Source organism: Geospiza fortis, unplaced genomic scaffold (assembly GCF_000277835.1).
Source record: "Geospiza fortis unplaced genomic scaffold, GeoFor_1.0 scaffold97, whole genome shotgun sequence".
Taxonomy (NCBI): Eukaryota; Metazoa; Chordata; class Aves; order Passeriformes; family Thraupidae; genus Geospiza; species Geospiza fortis.
The window spans coordinates 1,373,742-1,395,560 of NW_005054343.1; the positions used below are offsets into that span (position 1 = coordinate 1,373,742).

Genomic DNA, 21,819 nt, shown 5'->3' on the forward strand with positions numbered 1-21,819 from the left:
CACATTTGATTACAAAACAAAATTTTGCATTACCTGCCCACTCACCCCTTTCTACTTCAGGATTTAGGACACTGACCTGCTCAGCAGCCTGGGCTTCTCCATAAGTTTCCAAGAAATTCCCTTGGATGACTGATCCTATGATAGTCAAACCTTTACCAGCTTTCAGCTGGGATGCAAATGTTAACAGTCTAGGGTATTTTACATGCAAATCTTCATCAAGTTTCAGAAGCACCAGCAACTGAGGCCTGGAGAAAATAAAAAAGACAATGTATTTTTTAACTTAAGTTTGAACAATAACACATGTAAAAAAACTGCCTCTCATCACTTCTATTGTGCTTAAATTTTAACTCTGAAACATTCTTTCTGTCTCTCACACATTCGAGGGATTTTACTTACTATTTTGTTTCTCTTGGTTAAAAGTCGATGTGAAACTGTGGGAATTCTGCTGCTGCATTGTGCTGCCAGTAATAAAACCTGCTGATATACCCAGCTTGAGAGGCTTGCACTAGTGTTTTATTTACAGGCATGTTTTTCAAGGCTCTTTTAAGTACTACTGGAGCACACATAGTGCTCGTACTGTAGGGTTGTTCTCCCAGATCTATCTGGATACTTGTGCCAAGAAAATATCTGTGTTCTGTCTCCAGAAACCTGGCACGTGGAAAACACAAATATTTTCATCCAAACACAGATCCCACCAGCCAGCTGTTCCTTAAGGTATTGCTATACAATCAATCGAGTCACTTTCTGTCTGAACAAGTATAAAAAGATTTATAAAACTCTGTCCTTGATAGATTCCTATTGTTCTTGTTCAGAGCCCAAGGGTTGTGCAATGCCCAACCAAGAAGAGGGTTCTTGCCCACTCTGTTTTCAACACCAAGAGGGGATGACATCAGAAGGAATAATGTTGGCCACTGCTCATTTCCTGGCCTCTACACCCCTGTACTCACAGACCTCCAGTTTCCCCAGGTTCCACTTCTGAATTCACCAATTTGGAGTCCAGTTAAAGATCCAAAGGGCACTAAAGGTCTGCCCATACAGGATCCAAAGAGTGACAGGACAGCTTACTGCAAACTCAACACTTTTTTTAATATCCTGGGCATTTAAATTCATTCACACATCTTGTTTAGAGTCCAGTTTAATTCCTTGAGTGTAAGCAGATAACCATGCCAGCCATTTCACCAGTCCAGGGTGAGTACCTCCAGTTCTTGGTGTGCGGAGGGCCCTCCTCCAGTCTGAGCAGGGCGTATCTGGCAGCGCTGAGCGACAGGCCCCGGATGCCATCACCCCACTCCTTCTCTGCCCTGTGAAGAACAAACACTTCAGCCAACACATGTCTCCAGGAGCACTCAGCTGCACACTTACATCAGGCTATAGAGACCTGAGCACCTTACAGTGAGTTTAATAACACGACATGTATGGCATCTACATTTATAATTTGTGCATGAATGTCTGCGATATCACAGATCACATAAGAAAAGTGAAGATGTTTCAGTAAAATATATATGATGAACCACCATTCTGGGCTTAATTTGTAATCAACACTACAGAGAAGGCTTCCCAAGCATATACAGACATCTGGCATTTCAACATCCAATTTAGTTAATAGGCCAAATTAAGTTAGAAAGCCTGACTCCATCCAATGCTGATCTCCAGCAACCCAAGCAGCCAATTCAACTTTTCAAGGACTGTTCTAGACAGACCTTTGCACCAGATAAATTGGAATATAATGGTTGGCATCAGCTGTTCTCGGCCTAAAGTAATCATGTGCAGTACACAGCAGATAGATCCCAACCAGCTTTCTACTTCCTGTGATTCATGTTTCAATAACACCTTTAAAGGCTTAACAACAAAGTATTTCAGGGGCTTTTGCTTAGCAGTGACACAGTAAAACAATGAAAACAAAAATTAACTAATAAGGAAAGCCCTCCAAGTCATTTCTGGACAGTTCTTTTTCCAAATGTGAAGACTCCAGGGATAATTTATTAAAGAGATCCAGCCTCCCTCTTACCCTTTCTTATCCAGGTAATACTTACCCTTGGTACTCAATGTACTTGTAAATCATGCCTGCAATGAGCATAGCTACCAAAGCATAATACCAGGATGAAATGAACATCAGTGCCAGGCAAATGCTCATGCCTAAAAATGAGAGGGCCCTAAAATGAAAAGCAATGGTATTAATAAGTAGTGGGGCAGAAAAGCTTTAAAAACAAGTCAATTACATTCTTGCTCTTTTTTCTTTAAACTGTCTCTGCTGAACTGGCAGTGAAAGCAAAGCCTCCACTGGCTGTCCCCAGTCCCACCAGTTTTAGTGTCCTGTTGTTGAAATGAAACTCTTGTGCCATGACATATCTGAGTCTGGCTCTTGTGTACAACCCAGAGCAATAAAAGATGCTCCCTGCCCTCCTGGAGAAGGTTCCCAGGTGCAGATTGCAGGCTCAGAGAGGTGCCAGCCCTCCACTCACCAGTGGTAGTATTTAAAGCGCGGCCGCCAGTTCGGGGTTCGCAGAAGTGTCTGGACTGCACATGCAAGATTAACAAAGAGGTAACACATCAAGAAAAACCTGCAAAACAAAGTGCAAAACCTTTTAGCATGCACATTTATAGATCCTGGCATATATTATGATTGCATGATTGATTTCAAGTCAAAACCTCACTGCCCTCTCCTATGCCCTGTACCCCAACCCCTCTGATTTTTATTAGCCTGAACTATTAGCATAAAGTAGCTGGAACAATTTTTTAATTGGATGAAGTTAGATCTGTTTACAACATGATGCTGTCATTGTTCTGTGATTAAAATGTTTTTTCAAACCAAATAAAAACATAATAAAAACTTGCTTATCCACAGAATACTCCAGAGCAGAAACAAACAGATTTATATGTAGAGCCTGAAGTCAGAGGATTCATAGAAATTACAGAAGTGGACCTCAGGCTCTGGGAATTTGCTTTACTGGTTTAAGATATAGTTCTGAAAGGCAATCAAACTAGCAAAACTCAAGAGTATTTCTATTCTCCCCCTGAGACAGCAACCAGGCTGTTTCTTACATTGAGAGAATTGGAGCCACCATGTCAAGTGAAGCAATAAGGATTCCCAGCTCAGCAATTAATGCTGTTAACAGAAGAGCCCACGTTGGTTCACCATTCGCTTTTCCATGACCAAAGATCTGAAGAAACAGAAACATTAAGCACATCCTCCTGCTATTTCATAAGGTTGTCATGGGAAAAAAGAAAATTATACTTTTTTCAATCAACAGTAATTCTCCTACATACTTCCTTCTCTAGAGGAAGGAGTCAAATTATTCTAATGGCTTGCCATGCTTTACAAAATTAGACGCTAAACTTCTAGATAAAATTTCCCTGTAAGTCTAGTTAAAAATCCTTCAAAGTATTCTTTGTTTCCAACAAAAGCAAAAAAACCCATCAAAATAAAAAATGCTGCCCCTCCCTTCAGCGCTGGGCAAACCGGGGAGAATAAATGTGATTTGAAGGGCACGAGGTCAGTCAGGCAGGCAGCTGGCGAGGCAGCAGGAGCGGGCAGCCCGTGCAGGTACCCACCCAGAGGAAGGGGATGATGTTGTCCTTGGCGATGGCCTGCAGCAGCCGGGGGGCCCCGGTCAGGCTCTGCAGCCCTGCCCCGCAGGTGGAGAAGAAGGAGCCGATGACGATGACCCAGGGCGAGGGCCAGGACAGCGTCCCCACCACCAGGTTCCTGTTCACCGCATCACCGAACCTGCAGCAGCAACACAGCCACTCTCAGACTCCGAGACTGCTTTGGGACTCAGCTTTGGGGTTTTCAGGGCACTTTTAGCAGGTCATTTAAATACTATTATTAATGATACCATATTTTTAGTATGCTATCGTGTATTATTAATAACACTATATTGTTTTCTTAACTAGAGAACACAGAAAGTAGCAAATAATCTCATATCTAATCAAATAATCAAATATCTCATATCTAAGCAAATAATCAAATATCTCTGATATACAGATTGGAAGTGTCTGCAGCTTGATTTCAACATTTCTTTTCATTACACATATTTCAAAATTCTTGCATTATCATCACAACATTATTTTTTTTTCTACTATAACCAAAAAAATCCAAGAACTAAGACACAGGATGGAAAATCTGAGGGTGCCATGCCAGAAAATATCAAATGGAATACAAGAAGATTCCAAAAACTGTGCTTACAATTTACAAACAAATATGATTTAAAAGGCACCCAGAAGTAAATACTTTTTTTAAAAAATTAAAAATACACCTTAAATTCACTTCAAAGAAAAGGCTTTTTTTTTTTTAGAAAAAGGAACTGAAAGTTATGAACTCTCCCATTAAAGTCTCTCTTCATCTTAATGTTTCACTGCAACCAAAAAACAAAAAATCTCAAGGTACACCACCATTAATTAAAAAGAAAAAAACAACAAGGAGAGGAGTGGGGCATGCAGAGAAAACAGGCAAGAACACACCTACATTGTAAAAAAAAGTAAAACAAAGGAAAGCATTAAAGCAGTAACACTTACTTATCTCTCAGGACAACACCTTCTATGCAGGCTCCAAATAATAACACACAACTGAAGTCTGGAGGACAGAGTGTGCTAAGGAAGCAGAATTTATTTAGACATGGCAGATGAAAGTATTGTGGAAAGGACAGCATGTGCCTCCATCCTGTGGCACTTGCACTCCAGCTTCTCCACAAGTACATGGCAAAGCTGGCAAGAAAATTAATGTCCCACTGCTCACATGCACCTCCTAATGTTACAGAGAAAGCTTCTTCTAAGTTTCAGTTTTTAAAAAGGACAGGTTTAAGTGTTATGATAAAGGAGAAGAAATCGAATGAAGCATTTTTATACTAAAATGTTGATTTAATCTTCTGCTAATAGAGAAGCTGATATAAAAATCTTTCTTTTCTCTCTCCTTCTCCCATGTCTGATATTTTGAACATACAGCAAACCATTACCTTCCACATTCTGTTTTTGTATCTCTGCTGGCATTCACATCACCAATAAGTCTTTGGCTATCAGGTTTGCTTGTTATTAGCTGCACTGCTTCTGCAATGGGGAGTACAAAATACCTCAGGCTTTTTGGATCTGGCGCTCCAGTAAAGTTTTTGACCTTGTGAATTAAGGTCACACAAATGGTTAAACCTTGAATTCTACCCCCAAATGCAACTGTAAGTTACAAACTGCAATCCCAGGAGAAACATTGCCCCTGAAAGTGACAGTGTCACCCTGGTGTGGCATGAACAGGGACACATCCAGATCCAATCACCCACTGGGTGAGGCCAGAGCTGCCAGCAGAGCTGGGGGTTGAAGCTCTGACCTCTTTTAATATTTATTACATCCACAGAAAATGCTGACTTCTTGGTACAGGGTCAGTTCCCAAAGTGACAGCAGGGAAATGCTGCATTCCTTAAGAACTGAGACAAGCAAGCTGCATCCTGATTTACAGCTTGGCAAAAAAACAGGAATGAAACAGCAGAATTTCCAGGAGAGTCACCATCTCAGCCAGCTGCCCTTTGGTGAAACTGATTCAGAAAGCTCTTTTGACTTATTTTTTTTAGTTTTCTACGTTGATAAATTGTCTTTTAGGACAACAAGAGCTAGATAAAGCTGAAAGATCTTGGCTCATCTCTTCCTGAGCAGGAGAGCAGAGATGAAGACAGTCTTTCCTAAGCAAAGCTCCTGTTGTCCTAAGCCCTGAAGAGCTGCAAAAACACTTGGGAACATTGTCTAATTTCCGACTCCAGTTTATCTTGTTCTAAAATGTTCAAGAAAACCTATACTCCTTAATGTCACTCCAAAGAAAAGGCTTTTTTTTTTAGAAAAAGGAACTGAAATTTATGAACTCTCCCATTAAAGCCTCCCCTCATCTTAATGTTTCACTGCAACCTTAAAAAAAACCTCTCCAAGTACACCACCAGCATGAAAAGCTAGAGATCACTGTGTGGCAAAGAACAGCAATGGGAATGCAAAAGAAAAGGACCCACCACAAAAAAGGGGATGGAAAGTAATGGGATAATAATTACAATTCTTTCAGCTCTAGGATTAATGTTCTGTTGTTTTGGGTTTTTTCCCCCACTGGCCAGTCATACTTGCACTGACAATGTGGTGAGCTGAAAGCAGTTCCAGAAATCAGACACAATGTCCCAGCAGTCCAGTAATTTGAAAAGGATACAGACTAGTGATGTGGTGACAATGGCAAGAATTGTTCCAACAGGGATGGACTTCTGTGCATCTTTGAGGTCCCCTGATCTGTTTGAACCAGCCATGATCCCTGAAAGCACATTTTGGTAAGATGACAGGGCAGGAGGAAGCTCAGAGCCCCAGCAGGCCCCTCCTGCCAGCATTCTCACCAGTCACTGAAGGGAAGAAGATGCCAACCAGCACCATGAAGGACGTGGTGATATCTGAGAGCACATACAGGTGCAGGTTGTTCTTCTGGCCTGCCACATCCACAGAGGGCTGATGTGCTCTCTCCAGTATCTCTCCTTTCTCCAAATAATTGCTCCATAAGTTGTCTTCAAGGTTATTATCAGACCACAGAAAAGAAAAGCATGTTTCAGTTCAAACCTGTTCTCATTATAAGGGGTTTACAACTGTATTTACAATTCAGTGATCAACACAGGAAAACCACAAACATGTATCAATAGTCTAGAGAAGTCTAAGCAACTTAAACTTTATTATTACTAAATGTAACATTCTTTTAACCTCATACCTACTTCAACCCAAGGAAATACACTGAATATTTTTATGAGCCAGCACACAACACAGTAGCTCAGAGAATGCAAAGCAATATCAACCAGTTTTCTAGACAGAAATGGGTTTGTTCTTCAGTCAGTGGAAGAATTACAGAATTATATGTCTGGCATTTGAAATTTCACTAACAAATGCTGTGTCTTCTTGTAATCTTAGAAACTAGACTGCTGGTTTCTGTGGAAATGGGAACCTTTGGCACTCAGAGCCTGCACTCAGCACCTGCTCTCTGGTGTTCATTTCAATAATGAACACTTTTCAATTACACTTTATTCAGGAGTGGGCAAAGAAGGAGACACATTATTCCTATACAAATACTCTTATCTTTCAGGGCATAATGTTAACCTGTCTAAAGAAGAGAGCTGTCACTACAGAGTTCTGAAAAATTTTAATAACTTATTCATGTTAGTATAAATTAAAATTACAGCTGACTTCATGCTGAAATTATGAGATGAACAAGGGAAATTTAATCAATTTTACAGGAGACAAGTACTGTATCAGCACACAAGTTCCATCTCCTCTTTTTTAAAGGTTATAAGATTTTCTTTATTGACGATCATTTTCTTCACTGTAATTACATTTCTTCATTCCTTTTTTCTTAACCAGCAGGGAAGAGTTTGACCCATTTCAGCTGCTCAGCATGCCTCCTCTTTAAGGGGAAAAAAAGCTTCTACCATACCTATTAAAATGCCACTAGCAGCTCCTGGAATTCCTGCTATCTCCGAGACATTGTTCATTAGGAAATATTCATCACAGTGTTCCGTGGTTAAGTTTGTGCTGTGGCAGAAGAGTTCCCAGAGCTTGGAGGCCACAGTCATGTTATCCTTAACTACAGTTTTGGCACAAACATCAAATTGATCTCTTGACAGAGTCCTGTTGCCCAACATGCAAATCCTGGAAGGGAAACATGAACACCAGAGTTATTGAATGTAAATGGGAAAATGAAATCCACACTTACCCATACTTATTCTTGTATATCATGTGGAAACTTCCAGTGGCTCTACTGTGCTACAGCATGTCTCACCTCCAAAAGGATGGTTGTAGCACAGAAAAGACTGTATATGTCCCTTTAAGGGCCAGAAATACAAAGTTGCTTTTTTGATTTACGGAATTTGATTTATTTATGTTAAACAATAGAAGGGAACAATTAAGACAACTTTTGATTTTTTTGTTGCTTGGCATTCGTTTCTTTTTTTTATTAAACAGAACTACTGGAGTGGAAGAAATGTGAAGAGTACTAGAATTCAAATTACTAGATATTTAGAATATCTAAAGATATTTGGAATCTCATTAGCCCAGTTTCTACATTGTAACACTTGAATTGCAATATAGACATTTTGGATTTAAAATTAGGAACATGTATTAAAATCCCAATAAGCACAGGTTCTTCTTGTCAGCAGATACTGTCCTTAATTGTTAAAATCCTCCACTGGTTATTGTTTCATTTAACCACAAACATCATTTGTTTCAGCACTGAAAAAATTTTAATCTATTTGTCTAAAGACAATTCCACAAGACAGTGATGTAATGTAACAGCTTCCAGCTCCTAAAAGCTCATTTAGCTTTTCTTCCCACTGTCAGAAAACACCCACAGGAAAATAAAGCTTCTTTAATTTTAATTAATTTTAATTCCATTTTAATTGTTTCACAGGTCCTATTTATCACTGAAGACAGGAAAATGGAAAACACAGGGCTGTTCTTGCACAGTTTGCAGGCCTGTGAACTGTAACTTCCAAGAAGCCTTCCCCTACAAAATTAAAAATAAATACACTATCTTGTTACTTCAGGGAGAAAAAAAAAAAGGATTACACTCCAAGAAGAAAGATAGGGAAAACATTCAAGAGCAATCTAAGAGATAATGAAGGGGATGTAGAGACATTGTTGTACTTTTACTGCTGCAAACCTCCACTGTTGTAAAACACTATAATCATTGGGCCTTAAATATCCAAAGGGAACACTTGAGGGATGCAAGCACTGAGTTATGGTCAAAGCATTTCAAGATGTGAATAGTTATGCAGATCCAACTCCTCTATTTCCATTCCATTCATCTCTTGTCAGCAGCATCAGAAAACACAGTTTGCATTCCTGGTAAAACACAGGAATATACAAAAAATACACTGCCCCAGTTGAGTTGAAGAAGCTGATTCCATGTTGAGCTGCCAACATGCCAAGGAGCCCCTGCTGGGTGCAGGGCAGGCTCCTCACAGACAGGGAAAGCTTTTGTGGAGCCTCACACAGCCCCACATCACACTCCCAAGAGATGCCCAGTTTCTCAGCAAGGAGCTGACCACACCATGAATTTCCAACCATGAGGGCAGCATGTGGTGTCTGACTGGCTGGGGGAAAGGGACCTGCCAAACTGCTCCCTAAAAACTCACAAATAACCCAGCAACACCATCACTCCAATCCCAACAGCTGCAGGCCAAGAGACTGGATTGGTTTGCAGGAAGCAGAGCAGTGTCAGCCTCCATCAGCCTCACCACAAGACTTCCTTCTACCAAAACAGTTTAAATTAAAGTGTAATAATACGTTCATTTTAGCCTAAGAAACTTCAGTTCCATGAGCTCTGCACGCTGTCATTATACACAGCTAAAAATATTGGAAGTAATTCACAAAAAAAAGGAGCTTCAACAATGTATCAGGCACAAGCTTTAAGTAACCTACATGAAAGTAACCAACTTCCAGACCCACAGGCAAAGCTACAGCCCCCGTTCAGAAATATTACTCACGGAAATTCAGGTGGATCAAAGATGGACTTGATAGCTCCAGCATAAATGGACAGGATGGATATTACTACACAGGCCAAGAAGAGGGAAGCGAATTTGTTGACATATTTCACACCTACAAACACCACCACTGCCATCAGGATGAGGAACACGGTGCCATAGACCCTCATGTTGTTCAGCATGGCACTGGATGCATCGTGGGCATCAGAGGGATGAAAAATTGCTGCTTGTGGCACAATATAGGTCTGGAACAAAGAGAAAGCAAAAGTGAACTGGAGGAACACCAGCACAGAACTCTATGTTAAAACTGGGATTGTTATAACAACTAACTATTAACTAGTTATTAACTATTTAAATAACTTCAGTATTTAAGCTCCACAGTTGGAAGATTACAGAAGTGACAGCTAAAATCAAAGGCAATACAGCCATCTGCTTTTTTAGTAGTGGCCAGCTACAGTCACTGACACTTTTTAGGGTATTTTAAGGTATTTAACAATGCATATGTAGATTGGGATTGTGTACAGTACTAGAAATGTAAATCGCTTTGCATTCTGCAGCATGCTCTTCACTGGGAATCTTTTACAGGAAAAGTCAAGAGATAACAGCTCTTTCTATGTCAGCAGTACAACTGAGCCACCTTTACCAAAGATGAGCATGAGTCCTGGATTCAGTCACACTTTCATCTGTCTTGTCAGAAGAGCTCCCAGTCTGCACACCCAGTGTGTGCAGCTTCCAGAGGGAAGCACCAGAGGTAAAGAACTGGACACCAAGGAACTGGAAGAGATCTTCCAGTCTCTTCCTGTAAATGTGTATGCAAATATGGGACCAGAGTACTGGGGCACTTTCTGTATGTTATTTGTCTTTAAAGCAGGATTGCTCTGGTACTACTCACCAATAAAATCTCAATGGCACCAAGGATATACATGGCTCCTGCAAATGTTGTTCCCAAATAAAAACACAGCCCTACAGCTCCACCAAACTCTGGGCCCAATGACCTAGATATCATGAAATAGGAGCCACCAGCTGTGAAACAAGAAAAGTGAGAGCAAAATTATAATTTATTGCTATAAATGTTTAAATATTCACAAAAAGAATACAACAGAATTATATACATTGTATCTGCTATTTTGAGGTTTAACTGAAGTATCATTTTTGTTAGCACATGGTAAAAACGAAATCAATTGATCTATAGTCTGATTGATAACAAGAAGAAATACTAGATATTAATTCAGGCTTTGTATTCTGGATTAAGCAAATTTCTCTAGAATAAAAGCATGTTAACAGCTTATAGCAACTTAGATTTTGGGGTTTTTTTTTACCTTTTTAACACAACTGAGACACTTGCTAACTAGACTTACCTGGAACAACACCATTCGTGGCAATTGCACTCATTGATATGGTTGTCAACATAGTCTGGAGAAAACAGGGAAAAGGAAGCAATTGTGTCAACAACATTTTTTAAAACATAACTTATTTCTTGATAAAATAAAGCCACTTCTGCATATACAATACAGCATTTCTATTTATTCTGCCTCTCACTATCTAATCACTGAGCTGTTGAGACTTCTGTTTGAGAGATGGCCCCTGCTTTATCAGGTCCAACAGTGGGTGTCTGCAGACAAAGCAAGATAAGGGAATGCAGGTGTTCCTCCATCTGCAGAGCTGTGATTCCAACCAAGGCTGGTCCAGCAAAGCAGGCAGCCCACACCTGGGGCAGGCATGGAAAACAGCTATTTGCTGAACAAACACTATTTGTAAGACTGTATTTACACCACAGTTTGCCAGTTTGGAAGTAACAGTGAAAAAAAAAATTAAAAATCCTGCAGCTATGAACATAGCAAAAGTGCCTGACTTAAATCTGACTTTTCTTTACAGAAGCATCTACACTGCTGCCTCCCCAAGTTCCCCAGCAGTTTCACAGAGGTTTTGTCACATGCATTACTGTACCTAAGTACTTACACAACAGCAGCAAAGCAATACAATCAGGAAGGACTGAAGAACTCCAGCCATTCCCACCATCCAGGTCAGCCGAAGGAAGAGAATGACCCCAAAGATATTCTGCATGCATGGCAGATACACCCCCATCAGGGTGCCCATGCTGGGTGACTGGAAAAAAAAAATTATATTCATTAACTGAAATGATTCAAAGCAGAGGTAACCAAAAAGGCCTTGAAGTTCATTTTTTTAAATGGTTGAAACCTGGGAAACCTAAGGCAGACACACTCAAATAGTGTTATGCAGGACTTTGACAAAACACAACATAAACCCCAAAATCATGAATTTCTGAACAAAATGCTGTCCCTGTCACATACTTAACTAATTAACCTCAATATTTAACACTGACTAGTAACAACAGGAGATACATTTATTTGTTTTTCGTAGACCCACAGAATTTTTAGTATGAAACATGTCAAGTACTGCAGACCCCAAGATAGATCCTTACCCTACTGCCCAGAGTTCACAAATCAGTTTCAAGGAAAACACACTTTTGTCATGTTACAGCTAGAAAAGATTTGGAAGCAATCTGGAGACATGGATAATGTATTTTCTTCCATTTTATGTATTTCATACAAAACTAATGGTTCTACCCTTTCTTAAGTTCAATGTCAGCATCGGACTCTGAATTGCTTTTGTCAGTGACTGAGAAAACACAAGTTGCATGACTTCACAGGAACTGCACATGACCGGCCTTCAACACAGCATCCTGCAGAATAATCATCCAAAATAATGGCATCAAAATGCCCCTAGTGAGGACTTTATTCCAAGGAATATAAAAATGTTTGTTGCATTGGTACACCTGGCACCAGCAGCATTTCAGAGTCCCAAATATCTGTGGTTTCCTGCCAAGATATTCCATTGCTTCTGCTTTTTAAAGGTTTCCTTTTGCACTTAAAATTATACTGAATTCTAAAACACAGGGGGAATAGAGTGTCACTTCTGAAAGGCTCATCCCTTTTCATCCCTTCTATAAATAAACATGAATTCCAAAACACATTAGATAGACAGCATTTAAAGAAGCCGTTGAACCATCATTCAAATGGAGAAGGATATTAAAGGGAGATGACAAAACTTGTTCAAATTTGACTCCACACAGGATTAACTAGGTGCAAAAATAAATAGCACCTTCATAGACAAATGAAGTCATGAACCCAAAACAACAGTATGTAAGACAAGAAATAAAATGTGTGCCAAAAACTTTACATAAGGTAATTCAAGAGTGTATTTCATTACACAAAGCAAAACCCTTAAAGAATCACATGTTTAAGATTACCAGGTCAAAAGCAACCAAGGAATTTAGTGCTTCAACTTGCAATTACATGTTACAATCCAGAATTTCCTCATCTGCACTAGAAACCTGCCCTGCCAGACATGAAACAAAACCATGCCCAAGAACATGATCTGAACTGTTCTTCATTAGAAGCGCCAGGAGCTGCTGACTGAATTTTTTGAAGTCAGCTTTGAATTCCTTGACTAAAGTTGAAACAGATCAACCAGACTTTTCTCATACACACCGCAGCTCAGGTGAACCTCCTGAAGGAAAGTTGGTGACAGAATCATGTGCTGAGGGTTTGCAGGGGAGTTACTCTATTGAGACCTGCAAGCAAAGGGCCAGAGCTGTTCCTCAGCTGTTCCAGTGCCACAGTACCAAAACAAGTTAATTCCCTAAACCATCACCTGTCATTTTTTACAAATTACCATCCTAAATATCTAACCTGATCAGCTTTGCCAGGACTATGTATGAGGACAAAATGAATTGTTGTCAGAAATGACACGTGTTACATAAGTGTCCTGATCAGGGCAAGGTAAGGATTTTTTACTGAGTTATTCCAGTGCTATAATTGAGGAGGATCTTCATGGAGTATTATTTACAGTGTACTTGTTTCCTCAAGGAAGGGAAGGTGTAGATACTTATGATTCCAACACTTTCATCTGATTTACACTGTGTCTTTAACCCCATAAACATAAACTCAGAAAGGACTAAATAGACACTGCCCAGCACAGGGCTTCCCATTGTCACATTAATGCACACTTTGCCTCTCAGGGACACATTCCACATAATTTTATCATCATCTATCTGACCATTCATCCATCAGTCCCTCCCTCATATCATCTCTGAGCCCACCAAGTGAATTTATCAGATATGTGGGTATCTCAGGATAAAGGAGTTAAAGAGTTTGTCAAAACTGGCATCTGGGAAAAGAAGCCCAACCTGTTGTTCCTACACAGGAGAAGCAAATGCACCATGGTTTTTGTGTTTTCTACGTGACAGTCCTCCACACACCAGGAAAGCAGCTGAGATTTCAGCCTGCCCTTCACACATCTCCCAGCACCTGCTTCCTCTGCAGAAGAATCCACTTCAGCTCAGCTCTTTCCTACCTTCTGCCCTGTGTGGTCCCTGCAGCTTTGCTCCACTGTTCCATTATCTGCTCCCTCACCCTCCCAAATGGCCTCTCAATCCTATCAAGTTACAAGCTCACTTCGACCACAGAGGAAGAGAAATTGTGCATTAGTTGTACACTTGTGAGACCACTGCAGAGCAGAGCAGCCTAGGAAATGCCCAAGTGTATGCCCAAGCAAGTATTACTAAGTGTATCTCAGGCTTAAGAGTTTAGACTGGATTATCTTACCCTGTGGAAGAAAGTTACTCGTAAGAAAGAACGATTTACAAATATTACTTGAACCAGCTTGTTCACAGAACAGTAATCTGCAGTGACTTGATCCTTTTTTTCATCACTAAGTGATACTAAACCAGTGCTGAGGTTTCAACAGAATGCAACCTTAAATAAGGGTATTATTATGTTCAGCCTCACCAGCAACCACACGAAAAAGTGTAACACCCCACGCTGCATAAAGGAAACAAAAGAAAGACATTTTGAAGAACACCATTTTAGAACAACCCAGAAGGGACAGAAAAATCTCGAAAACAGTCTCAATTTCAGTGATGTAGATCATGTTTCTGTTCACTCTCATCAGCTGCAGACACATAATTTATGTAAATATTGATCTGAGTCTGAAGGACACTATTTCCATTGTGCCAGTGTGATGGGTTATTAAAGCACTTGGCTGCAGGGCTGAGGGACATTGATCAGCAATGACAGCTCTCATGGTGCTCTCTAGCATGAGGACAGACAGCAGCACTGCCTTGAAATTAACTGCCTTGTTAAAGATACATGAACAAAAACAGTTTGTCTAATTTTTTCCATCATGAGAAGGGGATATTTCTATAGCACTGTGTTAAGTGATTTATTTCAAAACTGTGTTTAGAAAAGAAAAAGCAACCCAATTTCCACCTTATTACATTGGGGTTGTGTCAATTTTACCTGATATGTGCCTAACAGAGAATGCTACTACCGAAAGTATTTAGTGGGGTTGCTGAAACAAGATAAATGTTCATTTCAAGATGTCTTGCACTGAAATGAATTTGAAAGGATGTGATTTGGCAGGCAGGGCTGTGCTAGGTCCCAAAAGGTCCTCACTGAGAGACCTGTCTTACCTGCTCAGAGAATTACAGTCACTAACTGAAAGGATTTCTTTCCTCAGTTCATTTTTAAATATCAGACCTAGAGCCTGTTCATCTGCCTTGCTCCAGCTCTTGCCTATGAGATGCCAATTCCAGCAAGTGACAGGCAGGTCCCCTCCTTGTCACACCAGCTGAGCACACCCAGTGCAGCACCCACCCAGGGAGGGTTAACAGGGGTTTAGCCACTCCAAACAGACCTGCTGGAGCTGGAATGGACTGCCAGACTTCTCATGCTCAAATGGGAAGGATAAGCACAGCGATTTATACTTCAAAGATGACTACAAAGAAGTATGTAGAAGAACCCTGTTTGCACTGTTTCTGAACACCTTCAATCCATACCCTTGTCCAGTTACTGCTTTTAGATTTCCTGGGTTTAATGATTACAATTATTGGCCAAGGTTTTTGGTCGGCTTATATTCTGCATGATGTTTAAAATTTTATATTGCTCATGGCAAGAGAGGGAGAAGAAATTCAAGCTGCAGTTATGATATTGCAGCTGATGTAATTTATCCCAGAGACAGACATGCAGACAAAGGTTTGCCTAAGGAAACTGCAGTGTTTACACAGAAAACACTGAGATATTAATACAGCTCGATACTGTCGCTTTTGGAAAGGTCACCAAACCCATCCCACAAAACATCTGAGAAGTCTGTGAACACACATTTTTGGGACATGGGAAAGCATAATTCAGGAAAACACAGCTATTAAACCTGAACTCCATTTTGCCATAGAAGCAAAGCTTTAATAAAGATAATAGTCCTTTTTAATGGCAGTAAACAGCTTGAAAACATGCAATCATGAATCATACCTAAATGTAGAAATATTAACATCATGGTACTCTACCAGGGACTGAAAATAAGTTCTCAGTTTTCTGATATTTGCCCCATTTTTACTCTGTGAAGTTTTATATACATTTGGTTTAACCAGCTGTATACTACAGTCCCATTGCCGAATTCTCCCAATCCTTTTTCCATCAGGGAAGCAAGGGACTAACTGCCAGATTGCTCTGCAGCTTACCCTGGTATTCTGGTCAGTCAATTAATAAGGAAATAATGAGTAAAAGTGATCAGAACTTCCTCAAAATCACAACAACTGTATCTGTTGTATCCTCCACCATTCTACTTTTGTCAGGGAAATAATTAATCTGCTTCTGATAGCAAGAAGATAAAAGTTATTTTAGATTATGCAATAATAACATATTAGCAGCTGATGCCTGACATTATTCCCACCAAAAGCATGCTAAAACAGAGATGCAGCTGACATTCCTCATTAGTACTGTGAAAGTAAAAACTTTGGACAAGACCCAGCCATTAGTATAATAGCAAGTACCACACAAAAGAAAATAATAATTAAAATGTTTAAATTACTTTTTTAATGTCAGCTTATAGGACCAGAATTCAGCTACTTCACACAGGTGACCTTAGCTCAGTCCTGTCATGATGTAAAATTAACCACAATATTGCAGCACCTTTAGTGGATGTGGTCTCAAATAAAATTGAATTTTAAGCTTCACGTTGACAAAACAATTTTGTTATCCCCAGTGTAAAACTGCAGAGTAAGAAACTGGAGTGTGAGTAAGGGCATTCAGCATGGGGTAACATGCTTGCTCCTTGAGAGCACTATTGGTTTGCAACATTATCACTGCCATCTCTTTCTGAAATGGCTCAAGCTTTGTAGGGCAGTGCCAGAAAACCTGCAGAATTCAAGTGCTATCTTAGCTTTTTTGGAAACCTTTCTTTTAACAGAACTTGTAAACAAACTGACAGGCCTGCAAGCCATAAAATGCAAGCACACCACTTGCAGGTGCAGCAGTAACCAAAGCACCTGCAGCTCTGCCAGAGGGGAGAGGAGCAGTTAAACACTGCCCTCCTGATAGAAATCAACTACCAACAACCCAACCTCACCTGCTGCAGCCATTCCAGGGCCAGCCCCATGGGCCAACCATCTAAATGCAGATGCTTTGGGGCAGAATTCAGTTGCCTAAGTGCCTGACACCAGAATGACTCCTGAGCTGCCCCAGGGCGTCCAATCTGAGCTCCACCCTCCACTCCAGACAGGTGTTGTCTCCTGCAAACCCTGTGTCATTGCCTACCAGCCTTGTAGACATGTGTCAGATACCACTGGGCAGCTAAAACAGCACTAGGAAAAAGCTGTGGGGTTGTTGAGTTTTCATTTGTAGCCCACTGAAAGCCTTCTTATCTAAATGCACACCAAGCACAGTGAATTGCACTGCAGAGCAGTTTTACCCACCACATCTGCCCCAGTTCCCTGTAAACCCTACAGCTTCTGTGTCATTTCTCTGCAACATTGTCATGGCTCCTCAGAGAGGTTAAGAACAAGCAAAAGGGAGGCCAGTTCCCCAAAAATCACACAAGGAGTCATCCCATTCATCAGTTTTGGCCATGGAGAGAATCTTTACGTACTTTTGATACTTTCTTCTTCGATCCATCAGTACTTTCTGCTTCTTCATGTTCCTTTACACCTTGAGTAAGATTTGTGTAGTTGACCAACTTGCCAAGCAGAGATGACACTTTTGGTCGTATATCAAGCTCTTCCTGTGGAAGAAAACAACAAGTCAACTTCTGCAGTTCACAGCATTTCTGAAGAGTGGCTGGGATCACACCTTCCTGGGCATGCCTGAGGCTACCAGGGAATATACCAGAAAAATCATCCAGGAAATGACAGAGTATTTCACTGTGCCTCAACCACTGGTGAGAGGTTTTAATTTTCTGAAAGGAAAAGGCCAAAATGTCTGCACCATGTGAATAATTCTCCTCAGGTACTGAAAAGCATAATTACAGCAATTAAGAAGTCTGAGCCTTAGAACTGGGAGAAAGTGAACGTGTAGCTTGCACGTATCTCTAATGTCAAATTACATCAACAGATATACTTTTAAAAAGGTCAAGCTGCCAAACAAATCAGAGATTTAGTGATTAAACTCTGCTTATTGTAGACATGTATGCACTCTGATGATTTTATTACATTTTCCAAACTATGTTATCTAATTCCTGTGGATCTAGACAAAATTCCCAAAAGCCACATGTATGGAAGGCCTCCCACCTTTATACTCATCCCATCCAATTTTGTTTCTGGTTTGGGGGCAGGGGGAGGAAAAAAGCCCCAGACCAAAATCATTCCCTTTCCCTTTCTCTTTAAAAATTAAAGTCTTGCATGTCTGATAGCACAATAAGGAATTGCATGGTAAAGAGAAATAACTTTCCATACAGGAAATAAAAACCAATTGAGAAGGATTTCACTGTCTGCAGTTTTATCATATCTTTGGGTATCACCTTGAACAGCTTCTGGTGGGATCAGTAGCATTATGTGCTTTATGCATGATGCAGAAATGGACCCCAAATGGGGTTACCCCTAAAGGGATGACATGAGTCAAGCACCCCTTTTCTTATTCCTTCCTGTGATCTGACCTGCAGCTGACATGTTTAAAAACCTGATTACAATTCCTTGCAGAAAGGGGCTGAGACAAGATGTACCTCCTGTTCAGCACAGCAGCATGGCCTTTGGGATCCTGGTGGATCCTCCTTTTACTCAGTGCCACAGGAGAGCCTGCACACCTGGTGTGGTCCTGTGCTTATGGAAAAGGCCTCCAGCAGGAGAGTCTGCCCCTCCTTAAGTCCAGATGTTTACACTTATACAGAGCTATAACTGTGCCTCACAGACCCAGCTGTCCCCACACCTGAGCTCTGTCACCACAGGACCTCCAAGCCTGCTGGTGCCCCTGACAACAGATGGACACCCACAAAAAGGCACGTGGGGGAGAAAGATGTGCTCAATCCCTCCCATCATGGAAGATGACAAATCACATTAGAAGAACAAAAACCAGCTAGAAATTACCTCAAACAAGGCCAGATTTCTGTCATAGTAATCGCCTCCCTTGCCAGCTTCTGAACTGTTCAGGAAAGGACTGTTTTCTTTATGGTTGCCATGACCTGTGAAGAAAAAAAAAAAGCAGGTTTTGATAAGCAGAGAATGATACTGTAACCTTGAAGAATCCGTAGGGAAAAACTCATTTGGTAAACTGAATATGTTTATTTTACTATCTCAAGTCATACAATGTTAACAATACCAAAGGTGTTCCTCTCAAGGTAGAGTTATTTCTATTTCTACTCCTCTGTTTCATTAAAATAGAATAAAAAGTCACCTCAAAATAAAATTTACAAGTAGGGTCTCAGCTACAGTGCTATAAATGCCGTGTGTGTGCTCACTTCTGTAACTGTTTTTATGCAGAACAGTGGCAAGCACTGGGACAGCTCCTGTGCATTTAGAAATGACTGCTAATGGTAACAGCAGCCTTTGAGCTGTGTGCCCAACCCAGTTAGATACATTTAGTAAGACTGAACACTTCAAAGACTACTGTAATGACAATAGAAAACAGCTCCCAAAGCCCCTTTTTAGTTCTTAAATGCTGTTGGTTATTCACTACGCCCACCAATCCCCAGACATTCAACACCCTCACTGTGTTCTGAACATTTAAGCTGTGCATTCTTCAGGATCCACTTATACTCCCATATTAAAACCTAATATAATATACATTAAAATCAGAGCATTCCCATATGCAATGAACAATGTTAAAAAAAAAAACATGGAAGATCAGTAGAGTTTTCTGTAGCAAGTAGTAACAAAAAAAAAGCCAAAAAAAAAAACCCAACCAAGGGCACTACAGTTTAAAACAACCTCTGAGGGGGAAAAAATTGAATTGATTTCCATCTTCAAAATAAGTTCTTGGACCTATGTCTCCCATTACCCTCTGCTCAGCAAACAAAAATTCTTCTCTTTTGTCTGTACCGCTTCACTCCCTGCTCTCCCAGCCAATACAAATGAATTATTTCCAAGAGCATCTCCTTAAGAAAGGATTAATCCAAGGAATACCGTTTTCTATTTACAAAAGATGAAACCACTACAGAAATTAAAAATGAAAGAAAAAGACATTATTATCTCAAATGAAAATACTACAAGTTAAAATACTCTACACTGAATACACCAAAAGCAAGAGATTAAACATCTGGATTTATGGGTGCATCTTTTCACTGATTGCAGTAATCAATTCAATAAGGCTACACTAAATTATTGTAATACAATTCAAGTGAAAATCTCTCTGCATTTTGAAATTTGAATCAATTTACAAAATTAACCTAACAGCAAAGAGGAGAGTCCTCCCCTAAACATAGTGATCAGCACAAACCACACTGCTACAAAAGTAATTGTTTTAAGCTAAAAAATTATGAGAACATTCAGTCCTACTCTTACTGAGGGGAAGGCATGCATGGAAAGCAGCACAATTTTCTGGAAATTGCTGACAGGTACTTTGAACAAAACTGTTGGAAAAACAATATTCACAAAGAACAGAGGGATTTTTAAGCTTCTGGAAGTAAATACTTAGCTGACCAAAAATATGTGAAAAGAGCAGCCTATTGTGTTTATGTGCCTAGCGCCCTTCTTACAGCTCTGACAACTGACCCCAAAATGTTCATGAGCAGCTGCCTTGAACAAGGGGGCTCAGCTTATTTGCTGATCCCACCTACATGTAAGAAATGCTCACTTCGCTGTAATTGTAGAATTTTTTACATTACTACAAAAACATCAGTAAGCTTAACAACACAGCATCAAAATCAAACACTTATCAATTTTAGCAAAGGTTAAAATCTGCAAAAACTGCTTACTGTATTTGTTATGCCTATACTGGAATATACCAGATCAATTTTGCTGCAGTGTGCTGCAGTCCCCCCATCCTGTTGTGGTTAAAGTACATTTACAATTTTTGCTGAGGAAATGGAGTTATCTGCCATACACCTTTTACTCATTAAGTTGGACACAAATGATGGTGCAAATTATGACATCAACAGAAACATTGTCTGCTCAATTCTTCAAGACTCTGGTCTCTGCAGTATCTTCTCCATTACACTTATTAAACACAGCAAGGTCATGAGCAACTTTGGTTTGTTTTTGCTCAATTCCTGTATTGTACACTATATAGGAAATCCTAGATACTGGCTCTGGTGACAATGTTTGAAATATCAGCCTGGTTTGTTTGTTTGTTTTATCACTGAGTGATTTTTAAAGCAATTCTTTGCTTAGTTTTCCTTCTTCCATTGGGAACCCTACCTTATCACTGTCTCAAAACAGCATAATGCTTGTTCTTTTACTTACAACACTTGGAGAAACTCTCAACCATTTTATGTACAAAATCCTGCTGTTGCCAAGGCACATTCATACATTCAATCTCAGTTTTTAAAATAAGATTATAATTATTTTGCTCTTTCTAAATGCCCTTGTTACCATAATCCATACAATCTCTCCCTAGTTAAGAAAGGTTACTTCATACCATCTCCTTGAGCCTGACAAAGACCAGTGACTTAAAATGCATCTTCGACTTGATTGTTATTATTTTTTAGATGCAACTTCATTTTACCACCAGTGAATTTTTCACAATTGATCTGTTCAGAAGACCTCTCTGTCTATACATATGAAGAGCTTCCATCTTCTCTCTCATTCTCCATTTATATGCTCAATTATCACTCAGACCCTCTCCATTAGACTGTCCTTCCAAATTTGACCCCTTGGCATGCTGGCTTTATCCACCATCCTGCACACAGGAAGCCCAAACTGAATAGAAAATTCAGTAGAACTAGTGACTGGAAATATAGTATTGATTTTGCAATTGCTAGGGCACATTTTCTTCTAGATGGTTCAGATAGAGATGTACTACAGGCTTTTTACCACATTCACAGCACCAGCTCCATTGTCCTGAAATAACATACCTATGAATTACTGCAGACAATGCAAAAATAAAAGTGAACTTTCCTGCTG

General features: G+C 40.0%; 1 protein-coding gene across 1 annotated transcript in view; it reads right to left on the bottom strand.

Moving 5' to 3' along the window:
* SLC12A4 (solute carrier family 12 member 4) overlaps positions 1 to 21,819 on the bottom strand; it is a 30,512-nt gene that overhangs the window by 7,953 nt on the left and 740 nt on the right. The window contains exons 2-17 of the mRNA XM_031058425.1: positions 18,847 to 18,941; positions 17,418 to 17,549; positions 11,433 to 11,579; positions 10,832 to 10,886; positions 10,366 to 10,496; positions 9,477 to 9,718; positions 7,427 to 7,641; positions 6,348 to 6,512; positions 6,170 to 6,268; positions 4,516 to 4,573; positions 3,553 to 3,727; positions 3,043 to 3,161; positions 2,463 to 2,561; positions 2,034 to 2,153; positions 1,197 to 1,301; positions 77 to 245 (exon numbers count right to left, since the gene is read on the bottom strand). Of these exons, the coding sequence (XP_030914285.1) occupies positions 77 to 245; positions 1,197 to 1,301; positions 2,034 to 2,153; positions 2,463 to 2,561; positions 3,043 to 3,161; positions 3,553 to 3,727; positions 4,516 to 4,573; positions 6,170 to 6,268; positions 6,348 to 6,512; positions 7,427 to 7,641; positions 9,477 to 9,718; positions 10,366 to 10,496; positions 10,832 to 10,886; positions 11,433 to 11,579; positions 17,418 to 17,549; positions 18,847 to 18,941 (2,126 nt within the window). The remainder of the gene's footprint in view (positions 1 to 76; positions 246 to 1,196; positions 1,302 to 2,033; positions 2,154 to 2,462; positions 2,562 to 3,042; positions 3,162 to 3,552; positions 3,728 to 4,515; positions 4,574 to 6,169; positions 6,269 to 6,347; positions 6,513 to 7,426; positions 7,642 to 9,476; positions 9,719 to 10,365; positions 10,497 to 10,831; positions 10,887 to 11,432; positions 11,580 to 17,417; positions 17,550 to 18,846; positions 18,942 to 21,819) is intronic.